Source organism: Lytechinus variegatus, chromosome 2, assembly GCF_018143015.1.
Source record: "Lytechinus variegatus isolate NC3 chromosome 2, Lvar_3.0, whole genome shotgun sequence".
In the NCBI taxonomy this organism is placed as follows: domain Eukaryota; kingdom Metazoa; phylum Echinodermata; class Echinoidea; order Temnopleuroida; family Toxopneustidae; genus Lytechinus; species Lytechinus variegatus.
In genome coordinates, this window is record NC_054741.1 from 45,713,166 (window position 1) to 45,738,605 (window position 25,440).

General features: G+C 36.4%; 2 protein-coding genes across 4 annotated transcripts; one reads left to right on the forward strand and one right to left on the reverse strand.

Annotated features, from left to right (window-relative positions):
• Window positions 1-875: 875 nt before the first annotated feature.
• Window positions 876-21,245, forward strand: LOC121408147 (ER degradation-enhancing alpha-mannosidase-like protein 2). The gene is made up of 11 exons (XM_041599480.1): window positions 876-947; window positions 5,671-5,793; window positions 8,488-8,598; window positions 10,945-11,090; window positions 11,618-11,743; window positions 13,181-13,392; window positions 14,378-14,519; window positions 15,101-15,225; window positions 16,742-16,886; window positions 19,809-19,927; window positions 20,660-21,245. Exons 2-11 carry the CDS (start codon window positions 5,687-5,689, stop codon window positions 21,107-21,109), a joined length of 1,683 nt encoding a protein of 560 aa, XP_041455414.1. The 5' UTR covers window positions 876-947; window positions 5,671-5,686; the 3' UTR covers window positions 21,110-21,245.
• A 435-nt stretch (window positions 21,246-21,680) lies between these two features.
• Window positions 21,681-24,038, reverse strand: LOC121408148. 3 transcript variants are annotated; one of them, XM_041599483.1, is made up of 3 exons: window positions 24,000-24,038; window positions 23,288-23,948; window positions 21,681-22,619 (listed from the first exon to the last, which is right to left on the reverse strand). In XM_041599483.1, exons 1-3 carry the CDS (start codon window positions 24,036-24,038, stop codon window positions 22,336-22,338), a joined length of 984 nt encoding a protein of 327 aa, XP_041455417.1. In that variant the 3' UTR covers window positions 21,681-22,335. The 3 variants fall into 3 exon arrangements, with proteins under 3 accessions (XP_041455417.1, XP_041455416.1, XP_041455415.1); XM_041599482.1 differs by having other exon boundaries at window positions 21,682-22,619; window positions 23,288-23,693; window positions 23,745-24,038; XM_041599481.1 differs by having other exon boundaries at window positions 21,683-22,619; window positions 23,288-24,038.
• Between the last annotated feature and the right edge of the window lie 1,402 nt (window positions 24,039-25,440).

Here is a 25,440-nt window from a genome sequence, read left to right on the forward strand (position 1 = left end):
TTTCATTGTTTTCCATATATTTCATTACGTTGCGTCTTATATCTTTTATTCGATCCCCTTGGGTGTGGAACCATGCAAGATCCCCCTCCCTGTATTCCAGTGATTGAACGTAAAGCTTCATGTAGGAAGGGTTTATAGAGTGGGGGGGGGGGTATAGAGCCCTTTGAAGGTTACAGATAAAACCCCTACTGAGTGGGATCTGGGGCAAAGCCCTGCGGTAGCTTCAAATTTAGCCAAAGTAATGATTGCGACTGCACTGCATAAAATTTAGCATGTACGCTTCATGTTATGTGCAGACGGTCCATCTTTCTACCCGTTCTTTATTTTCAATCCTCGACAGCCCGGTCGTGTTATTAAGTTCTTCTTTCTTTTTTTCCTGTCCCTTTTCTTTGTTTTCCAGTTTAGCTTTTGGCTCATTCCATTCTGCCCTCATTTCCCACTTTTGTTTGCCATTTTGTCATCTTTTGATTCATTTCCCTTCTTAATCATGTTAATGTATTAGTAGAGCTATTTCAGAATGGTTTGTTCTTTCTTACATGTTCTTCTTTCGCTCCTTTTCCCCGCTTCCGATCCTTCCGTTTTCCATTTTTTTTTTCTTAGTCTACGTACTTTTTAGCTTTTTCCCTTTCCCCTTCTTTTTTCCTTCTTTCCTCTTTTCCCGGGTCTTTTCCCCTTCCCATTCCCTTTCTTTCTCCCTCCCCTTTCTCCCTTTCCCTGGTTTTTTTTTATAATATTTTTTTTCGGTTAAATCCGCCGGAGGGGGGGCAGCCCGCCCCCCCCTCCTGTTACGCCACTGATTGGGCCCCCGGAAATAAAAGGAAGATTGGGCCTGGCCTGTGATCATGAATTATTTTTTCCCTTTCTTTTTCCTCTTCAACGATACCGTTTCTCAAAGCAGTCGATTCTGCATTTATTTGGCAATTCTGTGACTTCGCTTTTTGTCGGAGGTAAGGGCTTTTGAATATTGATATTTGTATTAATTATACAGAGTTAAAACAATTATGCATCTATATTATTCATGATTATTACTGTTTAAATTGCATTTTGATCAATACGGAAAACTATTACTTCATTACAAGTAGCATAACTTATCTGTGTTTGTCTCTAGCTGCCTCTGCACACAAAAGTGACACTCGCACAGTCTCTGCAGCCGCAGCTCAGCGGGATCTGACAGACACGCCGTCGGGCCTGGGACGGGTGCGTGGCCGATAGGCCACGGCATGGCCAGGCCAGGGGACCAGCGAAGTTCATTTCCGTGGATCGAACCCATGGCTTGGGCCAGTATTACTAACCTCGCATGTTGTGTGAGTGGGCTTGGTTGGCATTTAATTGCTAACCCAGGGAGCCCAGGACTCATCTGTTAGTGTTAGTGTTATTATTAGGCAGAGGCACTCATTCTTCTAGTTTCTAGTTCTACGAACGAGGTTATTATTACTATATATATTACTATATATTAGGCCTAGAATCTATAACCTCGTTCTCGGCTGTATGCCTTCCAATTGTAAAACTTTTCATCACTTATTTTACCTAAATCCATTGCCCAAATCAACGCGAATCAGTTCATAATTGAACTGATTCGTTGCATCAAAATGTTATTCTGACGAAATGACATTAAAGTCATCAATACAATAAAAAAATGAATAAAAACTCACCAATTTCTCTATGTGAACCTCATCCAGATGCCTCCATTACGTCTATGGTGTTCGACAGTGACAAAACGAAAAAGAAAAAAGATCTCACGAACCATCGAGACTCATCAACCCATTTGAACTGCTGACCAATCGAGGTTTCGACAAAACTTTGCTCTTAATGCATATTGGTGTGTGTGTGTGTGTATTTGAGTTTTGTCAGACGTGTATCAATCAGATATGATTATTTACGTCTGGGACCGACCTTTAACGTCACCATCCGAAAGACGTGACCAGGGCTCGAACCTCTGCATCAATTTGTAACTTCCCCACAGCTTGGATTACAGGCGCACGCCACAACGCCCAGTTGGTAAGGAAGTCTTGATAGCCTCAATCAAGACAAATTTGCAATTTTGTTTCGTATCGATACAAATTGATTTAAAAGCCACACCTATAGGATTTTCGTTAAAAAATAAATGGAATAAAAGATACTTTACCACAAAGGCCTATTTAGGGGCAAATCCAAATATTTAAAGGGGAGGGTGGGGAAGTTTCAAGTTAATGTTATTTATTTCAAATCCAAACAAAGAATTACAATTTGCTATATGTTTTTAGCAATCAATGACTTTCGTCTATCTGCCATTTTGGATTTTGTGCTGTTATATCTTCAAACATAGAGGGTAGCAACACATGGCCATGTTGCTTATTTGGTACTTGTTTTGGTCGTGTCACTAAATTGAGCTTGCGCTTTTTATGTTTTCGATACCATCAAGTGATGGAGTCGTGGGCAGTCACAATGTGTGGATTGTCATAATTGTAGCAAAGTGAGCTAATGTTTTCATTCATTGTTTTATTCATATTTTGTTGAGATTGTGGAGTGATTTCTGTTGCTGTTCTATGCATTTTTGAGGAAAAATATGTTTTTTCCAAGATTTTCCGTTTGAAAAACCACTTTTTGCTTGAGAAGGCCATTTCCGCGAATTCAGTCCATTTTCTGTGAAGACCGCGATATAATGCGTATCAATGTGTGACAGAAAACATCAAAATAATAATACAGGTAATCATGGAATGTATGAAATTGAAATTATGACATGAAGTTCATGAAACTGAAACTTTATTTTGTGTACCTTACTACTTGATGGCACAAAATTGTCAAATACGGCCAATTGTCAAACAATAAATACCATGGTAAGATGAATAGCACCACCTTACATGTATGTTGATGTTGTGATAAACATGCAGGTTTTATTCAGCTGCGCTGTGCTGTTGATTGGCGTCTGTCTGAACTTTGCTGCTTTGAATCAATGACAAAAAAGTCACACTAATCTTAAAGTCAATTTCAGTTTCATGAAGGTAGGTGCGTTTGTTACTGTAATCAAACTTTGATGAACATTTATTGATTAAGATACCTGTAGTCATAGTCCCTTCCCAATTTTACCTGTGGCTCATACCCCTCTAATATACATTGCCCCCTAGGGGTTACACTTTGCCACCTGACGAGTTGTAAACGGGTAGTGGTCTTGATTCATTTTCAGGCCGAGTTTGGCTCAGCTCAGACCTAGCTCTGTGGATTAACCACACCCAGACTTTTGGCTCTTGCCTGCCAAGGAATAGGTGCAGTTATAGTCCGATACTTACAGTATCGACAACGAGAGAAAGGTTATCAATAAATTTATCCACATTGTGCTGCACTCGACCCAGGTGAGGTGAATGGGTACTCGGTAGGAATTATTCCTTGAATGCTTTAGCACCTATATGGCCGCTCAGCTACAGCTGGGGTAATAGTAATATACCAAGTATATTTCAGCGCCTTGAGTACATAATCAATGTGGATTTGGCGCTATAGAAATACTCTATATTATTATTATTATAAATAATGACTAAGTGGAAAATCATGTGATTATCATTATCGACAGGACTAGCGACTTAGAGGTTATCGATAGCAATCACTAGATAAAAAACAAATCTTATTACATTTCACCATGTTTCACTCCATGCTTTTATCGGTCTCAAAATTGGTGATTTCAAGCCTGTAGTAATTTCCTCACACGTATTAATTCACTGCCGATTCTAAAACATCACATCACAATTTGTGCATGTGTGGGGGACAGCAGCTCAAGATTATGAATATTTATGAGTTTTAGAGACCTGATTAATGAATATGCAAATAGTAGTGAAAGTACTGAAACGATCCTGATCTATAAGAATACTCATGAATATTTATAGTCTTGAGCTGCGATCCTCGCCGATGCGCAATTCGCGATTGTGATGTTTTGGAATCGGCACTTCGGCAGTGAATATTACGTTGTCTGAGGATATTGTACTGGCTTTAAATCACCAATTTTGATACTGATAGAAGCATGGACAAGGAGTGAAACAGGGCGAAATGTAAGAAGATTTGTTTTTGATCATTTGTAATAAGGTCATGTTGTTGCATGAGTTTTTCATAACACAAAGTAACACCTTTGTCACTTGGAGTGCCAGAACAAGTTAACTGGCTTGAATGTTGGGTAAGTGTAGCAATAGAGAAGTGTAGTGGAGCCTACATGAATGTTGCTGCCCTCTATATGCATCTCGTAGCATACTAAGAGAACAAGATGGCCATGTAAACATCGGCAAGTTTTTTCCTCTATTCTCATAAATCATTCACTAATGTGTGCTTACACAGGACGGGCAGCATTAAAATTTTCACTATGCCAAATTATACTTTCCCTGTAAAATTCTAGCCATAAATCATGTAAATGGGCTAGAACTTCATTTCCGACATTTATTTCTTATTTTCAAACAAATATTCATTTAAAAAAACGAGAAATGATTTATGTCTTACCTGCATCGCAGAATGAGACTATTATAGGCGCCGCTGACAGCCGCGGCGTCAACACCAAATCTTAATCGAAGGTCAAGTTTTTGAAATGACAGCATAACTTAAAAAGTATGTGGACTTTGGTCATGAAACTTGGCCATAGAGTTAATCACGTATTACTAAACATTCTGCCTGAGTTTCAGGTCACATGACCAAGGTCAAAGGTCATTTAGGGTCAATGAACTTAGACCATGTTGGGGAAATTACCTCAAAATCCTCACCTAAGGTTAATTTTTTAAATGTCATCATAACTTAGAAAATATATGGACCTAGTTCATGAAACTTGGACATAAGGTTAATCAAGTATTACTAAAAATCCTGCCTGAGTTTCAAGTCACATGACCAAGGTCAAAGGTCATTTAAGGTCAATGAACTTTGGCCAAGTTGGGGCTATTTGTTGAATTACCATCATAACTCTGTAAGTGTATTGGTCTAGTTCATGAAACTTTGACATAAGAGTATTAAGTATCACTGAACATCCTGAGTGAATTTCAGGTCACATGACCAAGGTCAAAGGTCAATGAACTTTGGCCATGTTGGGGGTATCTGTTGAATGACTATCATAAATTTGAAAGTTTATGGATCTGATTCATGAAACTTTGACATAAGAGTAATCAAGTATCACTAAACATCCTGTGCAAGTTTCAGGTCACATAATCAAGGTCAAAGGTCATTGAACTTTGGCCATTTTGGGGGTAATTATAAGATGGCTGTCATAACTTTCAAAGTTAATAGATATGGTTTATAAAAATCTGGATATAGGGGTAATGGTAATCAAGTATCACTGACAAGTCTTAGGTTGCATGATCAAGGTCAAATGTCATTTATTGTCAATGAACGTAGTATTGTATCCTTATATGAATGGTGTTTTTTGTGAATAATTAATTTATAGTAGTTTTCAGAGTGTGGCAGCAGAGATACAGATGCCACTTTTCTAATGACAGTGCCAAGGTCAACATCAAATCTTCACTCTGGTTACATATTTGAAATTCCAATCCATTGTACAAGGACCTATTTCATGAAAGTTTGGCATATGGGTTATCAAGCATAATAATTTGGCAGAAGTTCCAAGTCACATAATCAAGGTCAAATGTTTTCTGATTTGATGATCCAAGTCTCTTTTTACCAATTTAACCACCGGTATGCTATTTGATTTTTGTTTGTCTATTTTGAATTCAGATTGTGAAAGTGGAGAATGTATATCTCATTAGTCAGTGTGGTATTCATGCCCTTGTTGCTCATGGTAACCTATTTAGGATGTATGTCAAGAGGTGATATTACAGAGGAACTTCCACTCTATAGGTAAGATATTGTAACAATATTGATAAACATCATATACATGTATTAAGAAATGAAATCTAAATATGAAATGTCAAGTCCATCCAAGTTTAATACAAACAGTAGATTTTGATAAACAGAGTAAAGTCATACAAACATATCACTGAAAATTTCCTTAAAATTTATAAATATAATTAATAATTAATGTAAAGTAATATAATACCATATTTTATTTGACCCATTTATATGATACTTATGATAACAATTTTTGTATTTTTGCTTTAATTTGTATATATAAGAATGTACAAAACAAATTGTAATTGTTGGAGATGGAACTAAATGAGTTGAAAGGAAAGGAAAAGGAAAGGAAGGGAAGATTTTGCTATATGCACATTCTGGTCACTATGTAAATGGAGGAACCACCAATGTCACCTATTCACTATTCCTTTTTATTATGTGAAATATGAAGTGTATTCATTTTTCCTCATTACACAAAATTTTCACTATTATTGTAATTTATTGGGATCAATGAAGAGCTTCCTTATTGTCAAATCTGCATCTTTTGTTGGGATGGACTTGTTTTATAGAAATGATAAAAGTAGAATTAAAGATAAGAATTATCACTGTGAGCTTTCAATTTTTTTTTAATGTTTAGGAAGGATATCATTTTAAAAAATAGAGCAAAAATCCTCTTCAAATGCTTTTATATTCAAAATATAATGAATATCAGCTCTGAAACTGTAGCACCAACAGTTTTGGGTGTAGTCCTGTAGTGATGGACACGTTATTTTGAGTCTTTAAATATTTCAGGTGCGGGAGCCTTTTGCCACAGTCAATTTGTGCATAAAATGACTTCATTATTAACCCTAAATAGACTGGGCTTTTTCGACGCCTAAGAAGACGGGGGGGGGGGGCTGATTCAGCCCCCCTTATGATCTCGGCCGTCGATCGCGTGATTGCGACGAAAATTGGCACACGTGTTACCCATGGCACTATCTACAAAACTATAACATCAAATTCTGCAAAAAATCTCATGTCTCATTAATTATGCTAATTTATGCATAAAATCATAAGTTTGCTCTAATTAATAAAATAATGCCCCTGAAATGCTAATTTTTGTTTCACATACTCTAGATAGGCATCTGATCAAATTTATTTTAAAAAAATTTCAACATCACATTTATTTTTTATGTATTCTATTGTTTTCTAAATTTCTTATGTATTTCTTTGTTTTTCGACTTTTTGTTTTTTATTGTTTTTTCTATGGAAATTGTCGGGGACATTATTTTGACCATAAAAACGATAAAATTAATTTATTTTTTAAGCAGTAAAAGGAAAAAATAATGAAACATTTATGGATTTTGGCTAAATTTGCATTGGATTTGTAGACAAATTCATGTTATTGGGTAATTTTTGGTCTGCATGCACTTACGAAATGTTGGGTAATTTTGGAACCGCGTACCCGGGGGTCACAATTTTGGTCTAAAAAAATGCGCGAGACTTGAAAGTAAAAAGTCAGCGAGCGATGCGGTCAAAAAAATTTGCGCGGTGGATTTATCGCGAAAAATGTCAAGGGGGGGGGCTGAATAAGCCCCCCAGTCTTTATAGGGTTAATCATAAAAGAATGAATTTTATGCAAATCCTAATGAAGCTCTTTCAAAACATATTGTTGATTTTCACTACTGGGTGAAAAGACTGCTCTTGACGTTAAATCATTTTGGTCGCATTTCATAAGTTGGGTATGCAAAAAGGGTGGCGTATGAACAATTTTCCACACTGTGCAAGGGACAAATTGTTGCTACATCCCAGCATCTTGACCAAATTTATTGAGTAATATCTCATTTTGAAGCTAGAACTATAGGCTAAATATATTACTATGAATTAGATCAATACAATATCAGGAACAAAAACTATAGCACATTAAGTTTGAAGTAACAGGGGTGGTGGAGCCGGTGGATGCGGAGCCGGTGGATGCGGTAAATGATAAAATATTAATTAAACCTAATTAACAACTTACTATAATATGTAATATGACTGTTATCCTCATATTTCTGGGCGTTTTAAAGCAGGGAACAACTAAATGTCATAAAAATTTGACAATTTTGAAAATATGCAGCAATTGAATACATGTCTGATCTGCAACCTAATCAATTAGTAAACCGGAGAGATTTGGTTAATTATCTAATTTGTAATCTTAATTTTTAGCACAAATGTTGTGTATCATTGAAACAAACATTTCTACCCATGATGTTGTTGTTTTGCCAAGCATATAAATACAGTGACAGGTATTTTGGGGGCAAAAATGTGAAATCAAATACTGTTAATTAATTAGTATAATTAATATGCATACAATAATAGATAATTATTCGATTTTTGGTACAGATTTAATTATTGATGTTTCAAAATTATAACTGCAATTTACTAGGGTGATCCAATGTTGCATTAACTTTTGACACCATTTTATATGCAGCAGGTCAAATTTGAGAAAAACACATTTCAAAATTCACATTTACATTGATGTCTATGTAATAATTAGCTGTTAATTAGTCATTTTAAGGAGAAAAAAAGGTAGTCGAGACTTAAAACTTTTTCATTATTTAGAGAATGGTAATAGCTATAACATATCAAAAAATAATTTTTTTTACAATTTTTACCCTGTTCGCGAAATTGGACCACCTTATGACATGCGACCTTTTATCTTTTTCCTATTTACTGCAGGGAAAAGGTCAAGGCAATGTTTCAGTTTGCCTATGATAGTTACTTGGAGCATGCCTTTCCATACGATGAGCTTCAACCTTTGACCTGTGACGGCACAGATACATGGGGCAGGTAATGTGATTTTTGTCTCACCTGCATAGCAGAGTGAGACTGTAGGCGCCGCTTTTCCGACAACGGCAGCGTCAACATCAAATCTTAACCTGAGGTTAAGTTTTTTAAATGACATTATAACTTAAAAAAGTATATTGACCTAGTTCATGAAACTTGGCCATAAAGTTAATCAAGTATTACTGAACATCCTATTAGAGTTTCATGTCACATGACCAAGGTCAAAGGTCATTTAGGGTCAATGAACTTAGACCATGTTGGGGAATCAACATCGAAATCTTAACCTGAGGTTAAGGTTTTGAAATGTTATCATAACTTAGAAAATATATGGACCTAGTTCATGGAACTTGGACATAAGCTTATTCAAGTATCACCAAACATCCTGCATGAGTTTCACGTCACATGACCAAGGTCAAAGGTTATTTAGGGTCAATGAACTTTGGCTGAATTGGGGTATCTGTTGAATTCCCGTCATAACTTTGAATGTTTTTGGATCTGATTCATGAAACTTGGACATAATAGTAATCAAGTACATGTATCACTGAACATCCTGTGCAAGTTTCAGGTCACATGATCAAGGTCAAAGGTCATTAAGGGTCAATGAACTTTGGCCGAATTGGGGGTATTTGTTGAATTACCATCATAACTTTGAAAGTATGTTGGTTTAGTTCATAAAACTTGGACATAAGAGTAATCAAGTATCACTGAACATCCTGTGTGCATTTTAGGTCACATGACCAAGGTCAATGAACTTTGGCCATAATGGGGTATCTGTTGAATTACCATCATAACTTTGCAAGTTTATTGATCTGACTTTTGAAACTTGATCATAAGAGTAATCAAGTATCACTGAATATCCTGTGCAAGTTTCAGGTCACATGATCAAGGTCGAAGGTCATGTGAGGTCAATGAACTTTGGCCACATTGGGGGTATTTGTTGAATTACCATCCTATCTCTGTAAGTGTATTGGTCTAGTTCATAAAACGTGGAAATAAGAGTAACCAAGTATCACTGAACATCTTGTGTGAGTTATAGTAGTTTTCAAAGTCAGTACTGCTGCTATGTTGAACTGCGTGATGCAAGTGAGACGGCCAGAGGCATTCCACTTGTTATTTTATATGAACCTTTTTATCAATTCATTTTATTTTGAGGCAATATGATAACAATCATGACAAGATTACAATTGAAAGCTAACATGGATAACGCACAAAAAAAGGATACTGTAGTATGAAATTGAGCACCAGCCAATGCTTGGGGATTACCTAAAAGAATAACAAATGCTATGAGAGGTTCTCCACATTGGCTGATGCCTACATATAATCAAACATGTGTTAAATAAGAATTATACTTTTGAATAAACTGTCATAATAAGAGAGAAAAAGAAAATCATGGGTATCAAATAAAGCAAGCAACAAAACAAATGGAAATGAATCCCAAGTGTAGGGTGGGTGCAAAACTTATTGCAAAAGAAAAACCCCGAGGTAATGACAATAGATACATTAAATAATTGCCTAACTCAAATTTATGGAGGCTTCTTATCTTTTTAGTACTGTATATTCTTTTGTATGAAATTGAGCACCAGCCAATGCTTGGGGATTACCTAAAAGAATAACAAATGCTATGAGAGGTTCTCCACATTGGCTGATGCCTACATATAATCAAACATGTGTTAAATAAGAATTATACTTTTGAATAATCTGTCATAATAAGAGAGAAAAAGAAAATCATGGGTATCAAATAAAGCAAGCAACAAAACAAATGGAAATGAATCCCAAGTGTAGGGTGGGTGCAAAACTTATTGCAAAAGAAAAACCCCAAGGTAATGACAATAGATACATTAAATAATTGCCTAACTCAAATTTATGGAGGCTTCTTATCTTTTTAGTACTGTATATTTTTGTTCTCTTTTTCTTGTAACAATACTAATTTGATGTTTGTAATCAATTAATAATCTTGAAATAGAATGAATTTTAATTTAATTTGAATTGAAGCAATATTATTTCAGACGAGAAGATGCAAAATATGTTATTTACATTATCTGTTATATATTCCTTATGGTCCTCAGAGATTTTGACTTATTAGGCAGAGTCACCCATAAGTTATCTTATAATACAAAGTTAAAGGTAAAAGAAAATATTTGCAGCGAACAATTATTTCATGAGATTGTCTTTAAAATCAAGATTAAATGCCACCATATTATCATAGATCTATATTCTGGTACATTGAAATAAACTTCTCTTTGTGAAATCATGGAATCTTAGCTGAAAACTGATAATTTTGATGATCACTAATACTGTTTTATTTTTAGTTCATTTTGTCACCATATGATTTGTGTCTTTATAATACAGCTATTCATTGACTCTTGTTGATGCCCTGGATACACTGGTCATCTTAGGTAACCATACTGAGTTTCAGAGAGTTGCCAATTTACTCGTCGATCATCTGTCATTTGAAGATGACCTCAACGTTTCTGTTTTTGAGACCAATATAAGAGGTAAATATGTGATACTTGCAATACATAAGTGCTTATATTGATTTGTGTCAAGTAAGCAAAATTTAAAATGTCATATAGATTACTTATGTTTCATCCGATTTTGATGAAATTTTCAGCATTATGCTTGTTTAATTCTCTTTTTATCTAAGAACGTATTGTTGCAATGGACTTGTCCTTTAAAAGCACATTATCATCTGTTTTCATGGGGAATGTGACATGCGGATATAAATCGCCCGGAGTAGAACAAGATTTATGATCAGCAGATGTTATGTAATTTAAATGATGGTAAAGTCATCTCACTTTCCCCGACCTAACAAGTTGCGGGAGGCTAAAAGCAGACTTGGTTGAAGGATTTCTTACTGATACACTGTATTTGCTTTCCCATAGAGATCTCTATAAGAGATATTTCCAATTCGTTTCACAAAGTATGGGGTCAGCAAATAACAATTCACTCCCTATGATTACTTACGCCCATATGACTTTAATTGAGAGGACTAAAGCATATATTGTTTTATATTTTTTTGCAGTGGTAGGTGGTCTGCTATCCTCCCATCTTCTTTCTCATAGAGCTGGCATGGATGTGCCATCTGGTTGGCCATGTCAAGGTCCACTCTTAGACATGGCTGAGACAGTAGCAAGGAAACTACTTCCAGGTTAGTATATACACTCATCTGTTTTTTTTTTATTTATTTGTCAAAAATAATAGTATTTTTAAAAATTAAATTTTGTTTCTAAAGTGTGTTTTCCTATAAGTCCACAGTTTTCTGCGATATGGAAAAGAAAGAATACCAAATTTGAAGAGAACAAAAAATTCATAGAATTTCATGGAAATGCAATTTGGCCAAAGGCGCTGCTTTTCCGACGGTGGCGGCATCAACATTGAAATCTTAACCAAGGTTAAGTTTTTGGAATGTCAAAGTATATGGACCTAGTTCATGAAACTTAGATATAAGGGTATTCAAGTATTACTGAACATTCTGCCTAATTTCCAGGTCACATGACCAAGGTCAAATGTCATTTAGGGTCATTGAACTTAAACCATGTTGGGGGAATAATATCGAAATCTTAACCGAGGTAAAGTTTTTGCAATGTCATCGTAACTTAGAAAGTTTATGGATCTAGTTCATGAAACTTGGACATAAGAGCAATCAAGTATTCCTGAACATCCTTAGCGAGTTTCAGGTCACATGACCAAGGTCAAAGGTCATTTAGGGTCAGCGAACTTTGGTGATGTTGCGGGGATTTGTGGAATTCTTATAACTTTAAAACTTTATGGATCTAGTTCATTAAACTTGAACATAAGAGCAACCATGTATCCCTGAATATCCTGTGCACATTTCAAGAACATGACTATTAAGGTCAAAGGTCATTTAGGTTTAAACTATCGAATCAAACTTACCAAACAATATGAAGTCACTTTCCCGCTGTTTTATCCTTCTCTTGATTACTTCAAATCATTTTTCTTGATGTTCATGAGTGCCGTATATCAGAAGTGATATAGAAATTATTCGCCTGAAAGGCTGAAGAGGACATGCAATTTATAGTCATATCAAAGACACTATGTGTCAAGGTCAAAGGTCATTTAGGTTTAAACTATTGTATTAAACTGACCGAACAATATGAAGTCACTTTCCTGCTGTTTTATCCTTCTTGTGATTACTCCAAATCATTTTTCTTGATGTTCACGAGTGCCGTATATCAGAAGTGATATAGAAATTATTCGCCTGAAAGGCTGAAGAGGACACATAGTTTATATTCATATCAAAGACACTACATGGAAAAGACTACGCACTCAAACTATTTTATATGCAAAATCAATGCCAAGTGTTACGCGAGCCAGTTAAGTATTCAGTCTTTTCATTGTATAGATTTTGGTTTACCGTTTGTTGACAAATGAACAATTTGTTCTTCTGGTTTTGTTCAAGGCACATAGAATTTTTCTATTTTTTTTTTCAAATTTGTCATTGCTTTAAATGATTTCCAAAAAGTAATATCATCAGCAATAATAAATTAGAAATGAATATCAAAAATAAAAAGAATCATTAAATAAAATAGGTCATATTTCTTCTTTGTTTCACTTTTTATATTAGCCTTTGACACCCCCACTGGCATGCCATACGGCACTGTGAATCTTCTTCATGGGGTACCCAAAGGAGAGACAGCGGTGTCCTGTACCGCTGGTATTGGTACCTTCATAGTAGAGTTTGGTACCCTGAGCCGACTCACCGGTGACCCTGTCTTTGAGGAGAAGGCTCTCAGGGCTTTGGATTCACTTTGGGGCTTCAAGTCAGAAGTGGGAATGGTATGTTTCTGTTTTGCAGAGGTGTATTCAAAACGCTGTTATTTTCGCGGGATTAATTTTTCGCGCTCGGGTGGCTTCAAACATATTCGCGGGTTTTTAAATTCGCGCTGCTAGGCTGCTGGCCTGGTATAGACGGCCGAGCACTGGGTAAAGATCGGCGGGACTGCGGCTATTCGAAGTGCATGGGATCAATCAAACACGGCGATCGACCCAACGTCTTCTCAAAAACTAAACAGATCTAAAGTTGAGACTAAACACTCACCAATCAAACAGCAAAAGCAATTTATATTTCAACCAAAATCATAATCTAAATATCGGTCTGCGACTGTTAAAAAATTATAGCATTGCTTTTAGAAAAAATTCTCGCGATGCACATGATATTGGAGCTCAAGCTTGCTTGCGTAAATTGTGCAATCTCTTTGCCAAAATGATACACGCAATTGAACCGCGGTTCAAAACTTGCATTATAATAGATGCTCATAAATTCGCACTCGCCGATCTTGCCGCGAAATGCGCAAAAATTTCCACACTGCGAATATTTCCACTTTTACAGTAGTCACAAATTATAGTTATTGTGGATTATTTTTGTTTTGGAAGTTCAATGTTGCTAAAAATTACCATTCCCATCTATTGCCATAGTGCTATGGTATGAAAACAAAACCAAAATCATGAAAGTCACAACTTGTGCATATGCAGAATAAATTAAAAGAAATCACAAAAATATTTGTATGGAAGTATTGTCTTAATATTCTCTTAGGTTATACAGTACGTTAATTGAATGTTCAACCTGTTGACATCACTCATGAAACCAGGTCTTATTTCACCAAACGTGACTTCCTATTTTTTTATTATTATTTTTTTTGTTAATCATTTCAATTTTGAATATGCCCTTTTAAACATGGACTTAAAGTAAGTTAATGATTTCAAGTTGTGTAGGCATTAGATGTCAGTCTCGATAAACACTTATCATATTTTTCATGGATAGGTTGGGAATCATGTCAATATCCAGACCGGGAAATGGACCGCTCTAGATTCTGGAATAGGTGCAGGAGTTGACTCTTACCTTGAGTACTTAGTGAAAGGGAGCCTTCTTCTGGGAAACCAACAACTCATGGATATGTTTAAAGGTGAGATGTGGAATCAGATTCAATTATATACATGTAGTACATGTGCATGTAGTAAAGACCTGAATAGAAAATTTGGTGACAGTAAGTTTTCTGCTTTGATGCATGTATGAAGAATTATATCCCCACTAGAATATTCATGAGTATTCTAATTAGTGATAGATCAGTTGATGCTGATATGATTAAACATATATTTTATACTAGGAATATCAAATATCTGCCAGAGTTCTGGATATTTCATGGAGGATTGATAATTCCATGTTCCCTTGGCCTGCTAGTCTACAAGCACAGACTCAAAGAATGTGTCAACAGTCATGTGTTAACCTGTTGGAGACTAAATCGTATCACTTTAACACATGATTTCCATAGACTCCCACCCGCTTGTATGTGTGCTCAGTCTCCAATGGGTTAAGTAACACATAACTTCTGAACAGCTCATGCGATCAGTTGGTGTAAAATAGAGATAGGCACTCTCCTCGTTCCTGATGAGGAGAGAAAGGTCTCAACTCTTTCATCAGAAATGAGAGCTCTAAGATTTGATAAGTGTGGATCATATTGTAACCTTTTATTTACCTTCATTGTAGAATATGAGAAAGTGATCTACCAGTACTCCAAGAAAGATGATTGGTATATGTGGGTCAACATGATGAAAGGTCAGGTCACCATGCCAGTCTTTCAGTCTCTAGATGCGTATTGGCCAGGTTTACAGGTAAGGAAGAATGAGTACAAGTAGGGTGATCGCCCCAAGTGGAAACAATGTTTTGAACCAGATTATGCAAAACATTTACATATGGGTCATTCCCAGGCAGATATCTGCCATTAAATATTTCAGAAAAAAATAGGCGAACAAGCATCATCATGTATTATTATTTCAGACCCGAGAGTCTATTATTGTGAAATGTAATGGTCTATTTGTATATTTGTCTTTTACACCAGACTTACTTGCTAAGCAGCAGAGCATCTCTGTTCTGGAAGACTGTGTTGGGTACATACGTGAATGGATGCTGCATAACAAATTTATGCTAAATGACAGTAAAACAGAATTGCAAGTTATCGGTACATCTAAACAACTGAATAAGCTAGTTTTTGACGGGATATCAGTTGGTAGTTCAGTCATAGAACCAAATTCTGATGCATGAAATCCTGGAGTATTTTTTGACTCGCAATTGAATATAGAAACGTATATTACTAATGTGTGTAAATCGTCATTTCATATGATATACAACCTCAGACGTATACGAAAATACTTTGATGATGAAGGCATTGTCCATGCATGTGTTATTAGTAAGCTAGATAGTTGTAACAGTTTGCTGTATGGGCTCCCCTTGTCTCAAATCGGGGGTCTTCAGCAAGTAAAAATGTGTGTGCATGGCTCATCTGTAGTCAACCTAGATTTTCAAGGATCACCTCTTTCTTAAAAGATCTGCACTGGCTTCTAGTTTGCCAACAAATATCTTTCAAGATTTTGTTAATTGTATACAAGGCACTAAGTGGCCAACCCCCCAGCTATATTTCTGAGTTTTTACAAAGAAATGTTCACAGACACACTCTCAACCTGCACAGTTCTCATGATTATTTACTCCTTCACATCCCCACTTGTAATACAAAGATAACTCTGAGAGATTGTGCTTTCGCCTGCACAGCCAACTTGGTTTCTCGAAAAATATTTAATGGATTTTGAAAATTTTTGGTGTGTAGGTAGATGACACCAAAATACAGGCTAAGTTAGAATTTGGAGTCCGCAGGTCATAGGTCAAAGCTTATTAAATATGGGAGTTGGTTTCCGTGCAATAACTTGAAAAATATTAAATTTATTTTAAAAAAATTTTGTGTAGGTAGAAGACAACAAAATACAGGCTAAGTTTGAATATGGAGTCCGCAGGTCAAAGGTCACAGCTCATAAAATATGCGAGTTTGTTTCTGCGCGATAAATGTATTTAATGGATTTTAAACAGTTTTGGTGTGTAGGTAGATGAAACCAAAATACAGGCTAATTTTGAATTTGGAGTCCACCGATCAAAGATCACAGCTCATTAAATATGTGAATTGGTTCAAAGGTCTAAATTATATTGGTTTCTGCATTGATATTAAGTTTAATCATATTGAATGAATTTCTGATCGCGTTAAGCGGGGGCATCTGCGTCCTTTGGACACGTCAAATTTCTAGTTATAAATAATTTTGATTTTATGGATGCAATTGTTTATCTGCTTTACTGTTCATCCAGAGTCTGATAGGGAAGATAGACAGCGGCATGAAAACACTACACAATAATCATCAGGTGTGGCGGCAGCTGGGATTCCTACCAGAGTTTTACAATATAGTCAACAGTAAGGCAGTTGATAAGCGAGAGGGCTATCCACTCAGGCCAGGTAAGAACTGTACAATGCATGAAGGATTAGAATGGTGGATGAATGTAGAAAAGGATTGGAGATTGATGGGTAATATAAAGGGGGCTGTTTCATGAAGCAAATTGACAGTGATTTCACTGGAATTGTTATAAGCTACTAGAAGTCCTTGCATCAGAGACTCCAATGCCAAGCACCTTCTGATCATGGAGATTCTCCCACCTGGATTCCCTAGCAAACTGGAGACTTCAATTTGATGTGCATGAAGTCCCTTGCAGCTGGGGTGCAGGGTTTTGGATGCTCTCTCATGCTATGTCAGGATAATTTTTCAATATATTATGGCACTAAGTAAATAACAATTCAATGAATCAAAGAATACATTTTGGCCCTAATAAAACTTCCTTCCATATAAACCCCTCAAAAAAAGTTATGCAACTCAAGATTGAGTGCTAATAAATTTCTTAGTGTGCCATCATCATATGGAAAAAGTGGTATCATTTGAAAGTATGATTATTCCTCTTTACGATCATGCGTCATTTGGAATGCTAGTGTTATCATGAAATACACAGACATGATAAATATGCAGCAATGTAAAAAAATGAAATGTTGCAAAATTCGTTGCCATGTCATGTTTGAGTTCTGCAACTCAAACTGCAAGTTTGAGTGCTAATAAATTTCTTAATGTGCCATCATCATGTGTAAAAGTGATATCTTTAGAAAGCATGATTATTCTTCTTTACAATCATGTGTCATTTGTAATGCGAGTGTTATCATGAAATACACAGTCATGATAACGCAGCAATGTTAGAAATGAAATGTTGCAAAATGCGTCGTTTCCAATAGCGAATTTCCAATTGTTTCGAGGATGGACCGAGTGCATTCACTGTCACCTGCATGGTGGAAATTCTATAGAAATGGAGACTCTTGTTAAAAATCAATGCATTTTGCAACATTTCACTTCTGACTTTTCTCAATGTTCAGGGTGATTGCATATTCCATGATTACATCACAGCAAATGGCATGTCATTGTAAAGAGGAATAATTCAGCTTTCCAATGATATCAGTTTCATTTTTTATACTTCATTAACCAAAAAGATATCATCCCCAAAACTGAGTTGCAAAACTTTTTTGAGGGGTTTATCATTATTCATGCATGCATATGAACTTGATTTGCGATACCTTTATTCATATCAACCAGTGAAGACATATTAAAATACTACCTCACCTTAAAATTGACATTCCCATATCTTGTTTCATCTGTTAGTTGATGATGATCTCTGGAGTAAGATGGCCATAGCGGGGTGCCAGGCTGTACGCACCAAAAATTAGCACACGGACGCACTGTATAGCTAAAGCATAATGATTCCAACATACAAGGGGGTTGATGCTATCTGGCTAGATTGTGCCCTCTTAATTTACCCTCTACTCAACTTGAATATCGGCTTTGATATGAAAATTAAATTCCAGTTTTTGTCTCACCTGCATAGCAGAGTGAGACTATAGGCGCCGCTTTTCCGACGGCGGCGGCGGCGTCAACATCAAATCTTAACCTGAGGTTAAGTTTTTGAAATGACATCATAACTTAGAAATTATATGGACCTAGTTCATGAAACTTGGCCATAAGGTTAATCAAGTATTACTGAACATCCTGTTAGAGTTTCATGTCACATGACCAAGGTCAAAGGTCATTTAGGGTCAATGAACTTTGGCCGAATTGGGGGTATTTGTTGAATTACCATCATAACTTTAAAAGTATGTTGGTCTAGTTCATAAAACTTGGACATAAGAGTAATCAAGTATCACTGAACATCCTGTGCGCATTTTAGGTCACATGACCAAGATCAAAGGTCAATGAACTTTGGCCATAATGGGGTATCTGTTGAATTACCATCATAACTTCGCAAGTTTATTGATCTGACTTTTGAAACTTGGACAGAAGAGTAATCAAGTATCATTGAATATCCTGTGCAAGTTTCAGGTCACATGATCAAGGTCAAAGGTCATGTGAGGTCAATGAACTTTGGCCACATTGGGGTATTTGTTGAATTACCATCTCTGTAAAGTGTATTGGTCTAGTTCATAAAAGGTGGAAATAAGAGTAACCATGTATCAATGAACATCTTGTGCAAGTTATAGTAGTTTTCAAAGTCAGCACTGCTGCTATGTTGAATTGCGTGATGCAGGTGAGACGGCCAGAGGCATTCCACTTGTTAAAAAGGTGTTTGGGCAGGAAAACACATCCTAAGCGGGAGACACTGCCTGGGCAGGAGACATTGAATCTTAAGCGGGAGAACGGGCGATTTTGCAAAAATGGGCTCTTGGCAGGAGATCTCCAGCCCAAAGTGGGAGAGTTGGAGTCTCTGTCTGATTGGCTGATAACAAATTAATCAGTAAAAATAAATGACAAAACTCTTCATGGAATGCTCCCCAGGTAGCTGGATAGAGTGTAGGATCAGGATGAATGATGGATGGATTGATAGATAATTGGATTTTTGAAAAGATGTGCTGTGTGAATAGTTAAATAGCTCTGTGGATAGATGGATGAATTGAATGAACAAACAGCTTGATAAAGGAAGAAATGAATAGATGGGTGAATGAACTGAGGGATTGATGAAGGTATGAACAAGTGGACAAAAAAATACTGGGATGGTGTGGTTTCTGTTCAAACTCATTTTGAGCTTGCTACAACTATAATTTAAATTTTTCTCTACTCATATTTCATGCTCCTATGTATGTATAGTGCAAAGAATTGATCAGATTGAGCAACTTGATTTTTAACTTAATCTGACATTTATTAGCTCATAAGATTTCTTTCAAAGTAATGTAGACATGCTCCTGTTTAAGTTGTCTCTTTTTACTCATGCTTGAAACACTCTACCGTCTGCATCTGTTGCTATGTAATTTCAATAAGTTTTTAACATATCTTAATTTGTCTTTTATTTCTAGAGTTTGTAGAGAGTGTGATGTATTTATACCAAGCTACGAAAGATCCTTTCCTACTTCAGATGGGCCGAGATGTGTTAACTTCCATAGAAACTACCAAGACAGAGTGTGGCTATACCAGTGTAAGCGTCAATTTGAATATAATTTCAAGGTTTCCAAAAATTGTAACATTCAAATTCTGTTTTCTTCGTTAAAGGTAAATGCCAGTTTTGGTAACGATATCAAAATGAGTTCTTACAGAATCCAATGAAATGACCACCAAAGTGTCTGTTTGTATAAATAAAGAATATGTGCCAAAGGATTCTGGAAGAAATTTTGTAATTGCTGAGAAATTAGCAAATAAGCACAGGATTCGGGTCAAGCGTCGGGCACCACATTCAAAGCAATAATAATACACTGTCCCACGTGCGTTTATCTGTGTTGGTGATCTTCAGTGTGAATATTTTTCAGCGTAGATTTCAAGATTTCACAAAGTTCAGTTTATGTGACTGTACCAGATCTAGATCCTCGATGATATACTAACAATTAAGCCTGGGTTTACAGACTTTCTCATGAAATCAGTGTTTACTGCAACTACTGGCATTTCTCTTTAACATGTCAAAGCTATTCTAAATAGAGAAATATATTTTAAATCACTTACTGTTGCGTACATTTAACCCATAAGTTGTACTGATTTGCCCTGTAAATTGTGTTTTCCATTAATTTTCTTCAAATTTTGTATTCTCCTTATTCACATGTACATTTCAAAGTAATGCTCATACATTTTTCAGTAAAAATGACTTTTTATGCACAATTTAAAAAATGTACATACATTATTTCTATTGAATTAAAAGCTCCCCTTTTGTGTAATACAGGTAAAAGATGTCAGGACCCATAGGTTGGACAACCGCATGGAGTCCTTCTTTCTGGCTGAAACTCTCAAGTATCTCTACCTTCTCTTTGACCCGGACAATTTCATCCACCAAGATGGAGGCCAAGCCAAAATTGTGGACACGCCCCACGGTAAATGTTTCCTTGGGACTGGAGGGTATATCTTCAACACCGAGGCACACCCTATAGACATTGGGGCCCTATCGTGCTGCGGCAGTGCAACCGATGAGTACTCCAGGATAGAGCATGCTTTGAGGACGTTAAACCGAAGGAAAGATCGGTTGAAGTGGATTCAGAATTATATCAGGGAGGATTCAAGCGATGGCGGCAGACATTTGAGTCAGAGAGGACTGAACTCAGCCGTCAATTGCTCAGCCCAGCCATTCCATGCCAGGATGTCAATATTGGGAGAGATGTTTTCTGATTTAGAATGACTGCATTCCAGTGCTGTATGTTATGGTCATGATATTGGAATTGTCATGACACCAAACTTCAATGAATAGAGTCCCCAAGTGTGACATCTCCAAATTTCTTTTAGGGGAAGTTCACCCTGAAGAAAACTTTGTTGTAAAAATAGCAGAAAAAATAGTAAAAAATATTGGTGAAGGATTGAGGAAAATCCGTTAAAGAGTAAGAAAGTTATTAGAGTTCAAAGTTTTGGATTTGTGACGTCATTAAACGAGCAGCTGCGCCATTTGTTATGTAATATAAAATGCATGAATTTCAAATTTTGTATGGTTCCAGGTGACTTCATTTTGTTTTCTATTCATGATCGGGTGTGAAATGATTTGTCTATTGATATACAAAAGGTACAGTGAAAACCATTTTCAATTTTCTGAGAAAATGACATTTCATTGATTTTTTACCATTCACTATGTAGGAATGCTGCTCGCATATGACGTCACAAATCAAATCATTGAAATTCTAATAACTTTTTAATTATTTGATGAATTTTTCTCAAACCTTCGGCAATATTTTTCATTATTTTTTCTGCTATTTTTACAATTAACTTTTTGTTTACAATTAACTTTTTTGTGATGTCATTGCTTCAGTACACATATAGATGATATTGTATCCGTGATATAGCGCCTTTCAGGCTTTCTGGATATAAAATGACAAAGTAATCTATGTAGGCCTATACCAGAGCTGCCAACATTGAGATGATACAATCCAGTAGATTTCGCAGAGGTATGATTTTGTGAGGGAGCGGTGGAACGTCCCACGGATGGGAGTTTTGGGTAGCAAAACACATTAAGAAACAGCATTCGATAGTAATTGACATCTGTCTAAATCATCAAAACTTTTTTTTTAGATAGATGAAATGCACATTAGAGAGATTTCATGAATTGTCATTGACTAAAAATATAGTTCAGGCAATACAGTAGATTTATGTTAAAAGAAAATGATTTTTTGAATAATTCATAAAAGAATGCATTCAACATGAAAATACCTTTATTGTCCAGAGGGGAAAGGGCTGCACACTTGCTTCATGTCTGAAATCACATTCCACTACTTGTCAATTCTCAACTTTGTATCAAGTACATGTACTTTTGGATGATCCTCAAAATTTCCACCTGACACTCCACAAATTCTCCAATTCATCTACTGTACTGGTGCTTGAGTTACCAAGGATACATGGGAACCTGGCAACAAAGTAATGTCATGAGAAAAACGATACTTTCCTTCTGAGATTGATGTCAAACATTTCAGCTTTTTGTAGAAACTTAACGTCAAAGGGCCAGGTCTTCAGTGCGTTTCCACATGCAGACTGATAATATTTTCTTACTGATAGATAGAAATAATCCAGATCAACCTTGGTAAGCTGGAGAGACACATCACCTTCTTCAGTAGTCATGCTCTTGATGTACTCTTTTGCTTCTGTACCTATCGTCAGATCTTTGTCTGACCTTTGATTTTCCTTTCCATCGGACACATCGTTCACATGTGAACCCCGGTGGGGTCACTCAATATGACTTGGGGACCGCATGACCGTTACCAAAATCGCGGGAAAAGGGGTCAATTTCACAGAACGTCCGCGGACAGAACACTCCGCGAAGTAGTGAAATTAGGGGTGCTCACTGTCCTTGATCTGATGGAAATAGGGGTCAGGAAAAAGGGGAGAACGATTACGTGAAGTAAAATCCATCGCCGAGTCACCAGCCGCAGAGGGCGCGCGCATCATGCTCTGTATCTTTATATGGACAACTCTACATTTATTTTTACAAAGAATTCTACTTTTCTTATTTTTCAAGAAAAATAAAGTTCTTTTGGATTATTGTATCAGTATGACGTGGTTCTTGGTCATCTTTAAGGATTGAGCACTCTGACGCCTGTGTTGCAATTTCCTCTAATGAGGAAAGGGTGTAAATGCCATGTCCTTGAAATACGGTAAATAGGGGGTAAATTTGCGAAATGGGCAAAAGTGTCCTTACAATCTATAATTAGGGGTGTTTCAAGGTACCATTTTACCGCAAATTTTTCCTTGTTTTGCGTGAAAATAGGGGGGTAAATTTCACAAAATGTCCTTGAAATTGACTGCAATAGGGGGTCACTTGCATTTGTGGTAACGGTCATACGTGTCCCCCTCTGCGGCTGAGTGACCCCACCGGGATGTGAACATGCAGCAATACACTCTTGCTTCATAAATCTCAGAAGCAAGTCCCTGTATGTACCACTGAGCTTCCGATGCAGAATGTGCAAACATGGCTCCTTTTGTTGCAAAAGGAGATTGATACTGTCAAAAATCTTGTTGCTATATTGTAGGAAATGGCAATACAGTTTTGTTTGTGGTGAAATCATCAATCTGTGGATCCTGGCAAGACGTGACTCTTGGATACATGGTCTATGTTTGGTTCCAGCTTTTGGTTTTAGAAGAGGACGTTTAAATCGTAATGTATCTGCACTCTGAGGTCCATTTTCTTTCCTTTTCAATTTATTTTGAACAGACTCGCCTGTGAAGTTGCAGTCGAGGATGAGCCTTGATTGAGGGTCACTGTTGAAGTTTGCTTTCCTGCAGATGTAAAAAACCCTTGTTTTAGGGTCGCTATTGACATATGCTTTCCTGCAGATGTTGAAGAGCCTTGTTTGAGGGTCGCTGTTGAAGTTTGCTTTCCTGCAGATGTTGAAGAGCCTTGTTTGAGGGTCGCTGTTGAAGTTTGCTTTCCTGCAGATGTTGAAGAGCCTTGTTTGAGGGTCGCTGTTGAAGTTTGCTTTCCTGCAGATGTTGAAGAGCCTTGTTTGAGGGTCGCTGTTGAAGTTTGCTTTCCTGCAGATGTTGAAGAGCCTTGTTTGAGGGTCGCTGTTGAAGTTTGCTTTCCTGCAGATGTAGATGAGCTCAGTTTCACGGTCGCTGTTGAATTTCATTTTTTTGTAGATGCCTCCTTAGCATTCTTCTCAGTTGATGAACCCTTTTTCAGGGTTTTCAATACTGTTTTTCCAGTTTTACATTTCACTTCCTCTTTAAAGTAAAGGCTCCCACTGTGATAGAAGTCGGTCAATGCAGATTCCTAGAAACTAAAGAACTAAAGTGTTTCCATCACACATTGCAAAACCAGAGAAAAAAATGGCTTGTTAGACTAATTCACCAATTGTTCGTAAAATTATCTTCATTTACATTGGAAGTCAATGTAAGATTATACAAAAACTGGTAAAAGATACTGGGTAAAATGAAAATGTGATAAGGAGGTTACGCGTGGGTGTATGGGAGTTAAACATGCTAGACTCGTAAAACAGTCGTTAGTATGAATTTTACAATTTAACAGCTAAAAATCCTGACAGATCAACAGCTAAAAATCCCAATTATCTGGGAGATTTTGGCATGGGGTCGGGAGAACAAGAGATTGGATCTCAATCCAGTATTCTCCCGCAGGATCCGGGAGACTTGGAAGCTCTGCTATAGGCCTACATGTATTACACATGTATGTTAATTAGTAAATTATGCTAATCACGACAAACATTGCTTCTTGAAGAGGAAAACCTTTGCCTAAATGAATTCCTCACCATACTCATCCCTAGAATAACTATTAATGTTTTCAGTTTTCTGGATATATTATGACAAAGAAATACATATATTACAGATGTATGTTAATTAGAGAATTATACTAATTGTGCTAATTATGACAATTTAACTACATAAAAAGGAAAATCATAGTCATAAATGAATTCCTCGTTCTGGAAAACCTTAGAAGAGCTGTATTATCTATACTTTGGTGATTTTTGGATTTACATTCACAAGTCTATATATTACACTTATTCTAATTAGCTCATTATGTAAATTATGCTGATTACGATGACTTCTTTTCATAAAAATGAAAAATAAGGTGATGAATTAATTCCTTGTCACAAGAAACCTTAAAAAAAATTATATTTATGTTTTCAGTCTTTCTTGTTTAGAATTAGTTGCATTTTACATATTTAAAGAATATTAATTACATGATTATGCTAATTAAAAAAATTGCCTAAGGTTGCCAAGGTGGCAACCAAGCTAATTTTACTTCAAAACCCATCTATAACACAAATCACACAAAAAACCTTGTATTTAACAACTTTTCCCAATATGGAACACTTCTACTGGACTATACAATGTTTGAGATTGTGCAGATACCGTGCGCAGTGAAATGTGCGTATGAAATACGACTTGGAATCTTTTGAATTGCCCAGTCCCATGTGTGTGACAAGTTAAAGCGGAGGTCTCCTATCTTGTTGATGGATGGGCATTCCACTCTTTCCGAGATGGCTTCCTTGAATCCTAGTTCAAAACATCTGG

Excerpts from the sequence above, each read along its gene's own strand:
- LOC121408147 (XM_041599480.1), top strand. The coding sequence starts at position 5,687 with ATGTATATCTCATTAGTCAGTGTGGTATTCATGCCCTTGTTGCTCATG. Across the intron at positions 11,091-11,617 it reads TTTTGAGACCAATATAAGAG|TGGTAGGTGGTCTGCTATCC; the intron begins GTAAATATGTGA and ends ATTTTTTTGCAG. Across the intron at positions 11,744-13,180 it reads AGCAAGGAAACTACTTCCAG|CCTTTGACACCCCCACTGGC; the intron begins GTTAGTATATAC and ends TTTTTATATTAG.
- LOC121408148 (XM_041599481.1), bottom strand. The coding sequence starts at position 24,038 with ATGAAATTCAACAGCGACCGTGAAACTGAGCTCATCTACATCTGCAGG. Across the intron at positions 22,620-23,287 it reads GTGTATTGCTGCATGTTCAC|ATGTGAACGATGTGTCCGAT; the intron begins ATCCCGGTGGGG and ends ACCGGGGTTCAC.